This window comes from Aulonocara sp. 'chitande type north' Nkhata Bay, linkage group LG15 (assembly GCF_057382095.1).
Source record: "Aulonocara sp. 'chitande type north' Nkhata Bay isolate Kocher_YH1m ecotype deep benthic linkage group LG15, A_spYH_male_GT1.1, whole genome shotgun sequence".
In the NCBI taxonomy this organism is placed as follows: domain Eukaryota; kingdom Metazoa; phylum Chordata; class Actinopteri; order Cichliformes; family Cichlidae; genus Aulonocara; species Aulonocara sp. 'chitande type north' Nkhata Bay.
The window spans coordinates 34,469,670-34,477,234 of record NC_141358.1 but is presented as its reverse complement, the minus strand read 5'-3'; the positions used below and the strand labels follow the sequence as shown (position 1 = coordinate 34,477,234).

Sequence of the window (7,565 nt, the reverse complement as noted above, 5' to 3'; positions counted from 1 at the left end):
TTCGGATAAACTCCGGTGCGCTCTAGACCACATGCGTCTTGTCTTAGAAACTTTGAGTATCCCTTTCTCCAAGGTGAATGCTTTGTCAGCTTTTTTCGTTTTTACAACCTGGTTTACATCTACAAGGAGCAATGGCTGATAAAAGCCAGATTTATTTATTTATTTGTGTGTTTTTACTATCTCGATTTTTTATTTATGTAGTGGGCCAATGACCTCTTTTCGATTTTAATTTAATGAAAGTTCTTTTTATATTTCAAATTCTCTGCCTCTCTTGTAGCATTTATTGCTTTGCTTAAAAGCCACTGAAGTCAGGAAACTCAGAGTTAGGGCTCACTCTCTTTTCCCTTGAACATTGTTTCTTTTCAATGAAAACCATAGTACTCTTAGTACTTTTGAGTGGTTTGCTGAGTAGGTCATTGTGTTGGAGTCCATTGTTCTGCTTTGTCTTGATCATTTCACTCAAACAAACTCATTCATGTGGAAAGTGGCGGGATGTGTTCCCTATCTAATACCAATGAAAGCTTAATTTATCTTAAATTCTTAGTAGCTCAAATTTTGCACTTCTTATATTTAAATATAAAGGCCAAACACTCCCAAACTAAAGTTAATTTTCACATTTCCAATTAATGTTCACAGAAATACATTGCATTGTGTATAACTTGTCAGCTAAGGAGACAGAACAGGTCATCTACTAATTTGAAGACTGGTGGTTCAACTCCTGGCTGCACTAGTCTGCGTGAGACATGTCCACTGGAGTGTGAATGTGTGTAATATTAGATAGAAAGCACCAGTGCATTTACCATTTACATGTATAAGTGAGATCACATGCAGTTACTTACTTACTACAGGCACCATGGGGATTAGGCTGCTGTTTCACACTTCCCCGCAAAAGTTGCCTTACAAACATATAGCCAACGCTGCCATTGCTCTCTGAAGTAACATGTCTTAATGTGTGTGTATTATGTGTTACAAGCATGTGATTTATCATTTGATAGTATAATTAACAGTACAGTCTACTTTTTGGTGTGCCTGCTGAAAACGATTCCGTGACGTCTTAAAATAGTATGACCTCTTTCAAAGGCGACATTAAACTGAATATACCAAATTATTTTGAGTACTGATGAGACATCAGACTTTGTATTATTCAGCGCAATTTAGTTTTTTGGATAGTTGTGGAAAAAATAACCCAAAATAAAGCTAATGGCAAGAATCTTAGGGATCTTTCCTAAAAACAGGGTTCCTGCTCCTAACTTTGATAACTGTTTGTGTAACACAGTTTGTACACTGCAACCACTTCAACATTGTTCTTTTTTCGCACTAGCTAATACTCCCTGAACATGGGTGACTGGAGTGCTCTGGGTCGTCTGCTGGACAAAGTTCAGGCTTACTCTACTGCTGGTGGGAAGGTCTGGCTGTCGGTGCTCTTCATATTCAGGATCCTGGTGCTCGGTACTGCAGTCGAATCGGCCTGGGGAGATGAGCAGTCAGCCTTCAAGTGTAACACCCAGCAGCCTGGGTGTGAAAATGTCTGTTACGATAAATCCTTCCCCATTTCCCACGTTCGCTTCTGGGTTCTCCAGATTATTTTTGTGTCGACACCTACACTTCTATACCTGGCTCATGTCTTCTATCTGAACAGGAAAGAGCAGAAACTCAACAGGAAAGAAGAGGATCTCAAAGCTGTGCAAAATGACGGAGGTGACGTTGACATACCTTTAAAGAAAATTGAGATGAAAAAGCTAAAGTATGGTATTGAGGAACATGGCAAAGTCAAGATGAAAGGAGCCCTCCTTAGAACCTATATAGTGAGCATTTTTTTCAAGTCTATGTTTGAAGTGGGCTTCCTGGTTATTCAGTGGTACATATATGGGTTCAGTCTGAGTGCAGTCTACACCTGTGAGAGGAACCCATGTCCACACCGAGTGGACTGTTTCTTGTCTCGTCCCACAGAGAAGACCGTATTCATTATTTTCATGTTGGTGGTCTCACTGGTGTCATTGCTGCTCAATGTCATTGAACTTTTCTATGTGTTCTTTAAGAGGATCAAAGATCGTGTAAAAGGCAAACAACAACCCACACTCTACCCCAGCGGAGGCACCTTAAGCCCTACCCCTAAAGAACTCTCTACTACGAAGTATGCCTACTATAATGGCTGCTCATCCCCAACTGCCCCACTCTCACCAATGTCCCCCCCTGGCTACAAGCTTGCCACAGGGGAGCGGGGAACTGGCTCGTGCCGTAATTATAATAAGCAGGCCAACGAGCAGAACTGGGCTAACTACTCTACAGAACAGAACCGTCTTGGACAGACTGGTGGAGGAAGCACTATTTCAAACTCCCACGCACAAGCCTTTGATTTCCCAGATGATACCCACGAGCATAAGAAACTGTCTTCCTCAGCAGGACACGAGCTGCAGCCGATAGGGTTGATGGATGCCAGGCCTTGTAGCAGGGCCAGCAGCAGAATGAGCAGCCGAGCCAGGCCAGATGACCTGGATGTTTAAAACACGGTTTCGTCTCTTTCCACCTCTCTCTGGCTGACAGAATTTCTGGTTGAAGCCAGAAACATCAGGAAACACTTTATCACATAGGTTTATTTGAGAGGTGTGACTAATCTCAATCACCGTCTTCAATATAGAGACTTTTAGTCAGTTCAAGAAACATTAAAACCATTATGTAATAATATCAAAGGTACAAGTATTTTCTGACTGAGTTTTACTTTTTAGTGCTTTTAACCCAGCCTCAAGAGAATATTGTAGCCACACGAATTGGGATTTGAAAGAGTATAACACAACCAACATTAATAATCTGTTCAAGAACACAGCCCCATAAGTTGACAGCTTTGGTTTCAATTTACTGATATTACATAAAAGATTTACTGTTTTTGTTTCTTTCAATGTTCCTCATGTTTTTCCAGTTGATGATGTCCTTTTTCATGAAATACGATAGTATGAAGCATTAGTAGCTTTGCAGCATTAATGTTTTGTAAAGTGGCTACTACACACTCAGTTTCATTTATGTTTAGTCGAGATCAGTGAACACTGTATTTGTCTGATAAACGACAGCGAGCCACAAATCTTCATGCCTGTGCATCTAAATTTCCTAATGTTGTCAAATGATATAAATGTCATGCAATAGAGAATTTGGGATAACAAAAACACACTGTTTAAAATTGAGTTTTGTAGTGCAGTTATGAAGTGTGGTACCACAACCAATCAGTGCAGTTTGGTTCAGTTTCTTTACTTTCATTCTCATTTTCATTCACCCAAAGATGTGTTGATTTCTTCTAATTTGTCAGTTGCCCTAGTCACAACACAAAGTTATTGCTCAATGCTGTTGTATAAATAACTTGGTTAATTCTTTGACAGTGACTAACAGTAAAGGGTTTATATGTTTTGTAAATTAATATTTATTGCCAGGATCTTTAGGAGAACTACCACTAAGACAGAAAATTGACTACTACTCAGTAAAGCAAACAAGTCCCCCACAAACTGTTTATTGCCGTTTATTATCAGGTAATATGTCAGATAATATTGTTTATTATCTGATAAACTTTGAATTTGTGTAGTGTAAGGTTTTAGTGCTTTTATCATGTTTTGAAGTGTGCACAGGGGTGGCAGGGATGATGGTAGCAAGCTGCTGTCACTCAGCAAAATATGTTTGTTCTATTAAGAAAGGCTTTATTACTGTCAGTCATTTGCTGAAATGTGTTCCTTTTTTTTAACCTATTGTGAGAAACAAAGACACTCGAATGATTTTCTGCATTTTACATATTCGATTTTTTTTTGTTTTTCAAACTTAGTGTAGCTCAATTTAATTTGCTGCTTGAGAAGTAGATATTTAGGAATGTAAATCAAGCTAACTGTGTCGCAATCAAAATGTGAGTTTGTAGAAGACTGCTTATAGATGCGGACTAATATTTAGTCATTTCTAATAAAGATATGCCAGTGTAGCTCCACAACTACCAAACACTATGATAAATCTCAATTTGAATGTCTTTTACTGCGATTTTGCTTCAATTGCCAGTTGGTCATTGTTTTGGAGTATTTGCATATGTAACTGATATTTTGGCTACAATAGGAGTTGCACTGAGACATGGGAGACTGAGAAGCATTATGATACACATAGTATGTGGTTTTCTGATGACATGATGAACATGTTACTAATTTATTTTATAACACAGACATTATTATAATCAATAACATCAGACTTTTAATCACCAAATATCTCGGTGAGGTACAGTAATGTTGTTCAATGACAGAAGAGAAGCAATAATTACTGCTTGCAAGTATTCAGACAATGCTCATGTGTGGGGTCCACTGCTGTAAAGTGTGAGTATATGACGGTAAAATAAAACGTTTTTAAATACTTCTTTAACCAATAAACATTTTTCTTTCTTAAGCAGTGATTGATTTTTTTTTTAATATGTGGCCATTATTAGCCATTGCTGTTGTTAGAACTAAACACCTGCCAATAAAGAACTGTTAAAGTACATTATGTCATCTATGTTAAGATGTTTTCAAAAATACTTATTTACCTCACATAAAATTTTTGGTGTTGATTAATGTTATGTTAGTCAAGGTTTATTCTACAAAAAATATTTTTCATCTTTAACATTTTTAGAACAGACATATTTAGACATGTATAGAATAGCCCTTTATTGTACAACATGTCATTACAGTTTACTTTTATGGTAAGTTAGGTTTCAGTTTTTTCTATCTTTATTTTTTGTTTTACAAGCTTAAAGAGAAATAACACTTGCCAATTGCAAGTCCTGCATGTAGCTGGAGATGAGCAGGTCAATTGTCAGACAGTGTGACTAATTTATATTTTTGACAGCTCTTATTGCTAGAGCTGTCAAAAGGTTTGCCAAGTAAAATTAATATTTTTTCCTTAGCTAAAGTTCTTGAATTATTATTTTTGAATAAAAAAATGTGCCCCGCCTCAGCTGACAGCTGAGATAGGCTCCAGCGCCCCCCGCGACCCTGAAAAGGATAAGCGGAAGCGAATGGATGGATGGATATATGCTTATGTTTTTTGTAGTTTGTTTCACTTGTTTGGTGAATTATATATTGCTAAAATGTATTACTATGCATAAAAATTTAACTCCTTGAATTATAGATCAAAATCTTCACTTCACATACATCTTGATTGTTTCATTTAAAATCCACTTTTGTGGTGTACAGAGGCAAGATTACAAAGAATGTGACATGTGACTTGCGCTACCAAATATAAACAGACATACATTTTCAATTTTAAGATTAGATGTTTTATAACGTCACTGTGATGGCATTTGTAGAATAGTCTACACTTAATGCTTTCAACACTTTCTGATCACCTCTTAAACCAAGTCATAATCCAGATCCATGAGAGTTGTTTGGCTCCAGAGGTAGTTATTCTTAAAGGGTACCTTTGGTTTCTGACAAATTGAGTTAAATTTCATAATAGGAAGGACATGGCTCTTTTTCACATTTCCAACTTTCCCATTTAATCTTTCCACAGCACTAAATCAAACCACATGTGTGCAGAGAGCTAAGGTGCAGCTTGAAGACCACATGTGACTCAAGTTAAAAAGACAAAGAAGTGTAAGTGTGTGTGTGTGTGTGTGTGTCTTGTGATGGGGTCAGTGGTATGCTGAACTTTTTATTCTTTCCTTTAGCCTTCTGAGCCAGAACCATTTTTCTTCACTTTTGACAAAATGTACAAATTTTTACCTGAACTGAGCAAAATCTGAGCATTCCTCTGCTACAGCCAATTCTGTCTCACCTGAAAATCTGTCACATGGCTACTTTCATCTAGTACTACTTCAGAACAGCAGATTAAAACAGTCTGTGTTGCTCAAAGAAGAATAACCTCCTTGTGTATTGCTGGTAAAAACTCCAGTGCAACAGAGCCACAGCCAAACATTCAAACACTGAAAAAAAACTCTCTGAATCGCTCTTATTAAATTTAGGGAACAACTACAAGTTATGCAGAAAATCAGATACCAGACACTTAATGCCCAACGTCCATGTGCACAACGCCATCATTCAGCATGCCTTCTTTAACTAAACTCCACCTCTGGTTTTTACTGGTTTTAGATTTTCCTTTTCCAAAGCTTCTTTTATTTTTTCCAATTCCAGTTTCTTCAAAAAAAGTCACAAAACAAAACTCCAGGGCTTAACGATGGTAAGTCCTCAGTGTCCTTGAGGAAGAAGCAATATCTAAAGCCTCACACAACACATTTAATTATTATTAAAATACTTTTACAATGTACAGAAATTAGCAAATAACAGCAAATCACACAGTCAGTTTCAACAAATCTAACACCAGCATACTTAAAATTTATTGTCAAATTATTAGACAGACCTTCAGGAGTTATAAACAACCCATAGCCACAACAGAGAATGCAGTGCACTTAATCGTAATCATATCTGTTCAGATACTCATGTTGCCACTTTATTAGATACTCAGCTTGGTACATGTGTTGTTGCTTTATTACAGACACCGATGATGACCTCCTTCAGCTTGTCCGTGGAAACACCGGTTCCCATGTGTTCCCATGCCAGCAGAGAGATATAGTCCTTACAGCATGTCCTGGGTCTGCCCTGAGTCCTCCTCCTCACCTCACCCAGGAGGCGCCCAGGAGACATCCTTGACAGATGCCCAAACCACCTCAACTGGCTCCTTTCGATGTGGAGGAGCAGCAACTCTGCTCTGAGCCCCTCCTGGGTGACTGGACTCCTCACCTTGTTTCTAAGGGAGAGGCCAGCCACCCTTTGGAGGAGGCTCATTTCCGCCGCTTGTATCTGCGATCTTGTTCTTTCAGTCACGGCCCACACCTTGTGACCACAGGTGAGGGTGGGGATGTAAATTGACTGGAAAATGAAGAGCTCTCACACTCAGCTCTCTCTTCACCACGACGGACCGGTGCAGCGTCTGCATCACTGTGGCCACAGCCCCAATCCATCTATTGATCTATTGATCTTCTGCTCCCTTCTCCCGTCACTAGTGAACAAGAACCCGAGATAATTAATCTCCTCCATTTAAAGCAGGAACTCGTCCTTGACCTGGAATGGGCACTCCATCCGTTTGCGGCTGAGGACGATGGAGGTGCTGATTCTCATTCCGACCACTTCACACTTGGCTGCAAACTGTTCCAGTGTGAGCTGGAGGCCATCACTAGATGAAGCCAATAGAACCACATCATCTACAAAAAGCAGAGTTGAGATTCTGAGACCACCCAAGTGAAAGCCTTCCACCACTTGGCTACTCCTAAATTCCGTCCATAAAAATTCTAAACAAAATCGGGAACAAATGGCAGCCTTGACCTAGTTCATCACCCACTGAAAATGAATCTGACTAATTGCAGGGTATGCGGACCAAGCTCTTGCAAAGGTTGTATATGGTTTGAATTGCCCGTAGCAAGGGCCCAGACACCCTATACTCCTGAAGCACCTCTCACAGGACACTCTGAGGCACACGGTCACATGCCTTATACATGTCCAAAACACATGTCGACTGGTTTGGCAAACTCCTATGCACCTTCAAGTAGCCTTGAAAGGATAAAGAGCTGATCCAGTGTT

At 39.1% G+C, this 7,565-nt stretch overlaps 1 protein-coding gene across 1 annotated transcript in view; it reads left to right on the top strand.

Moving 5' to 3' along the window:
• Positions 1-4,494, top strand: part of gja1b (gap junction protein alpha 1b) — a 4,714-nt gene extending 220 nt beyond the window's left edge. Inside the window, exon 2 of the mRNA XM_086263050.1 lies at positions 1,322-4,494. Within this exon, the coding sequence (XP_086119176.1) occupies positions 1,338-2,504 (1,167 nt within the window). The 5' untranslated portion in view covers positions 1,322-1,337 and the 3' untranslated portion in view covers positions 2,505-4,494. The remainder of the gene's footprint in view (positions 1-1,321) is intronic.
• Positions 4,495-7,565: the final 3,071 nt, after the last annotated feature.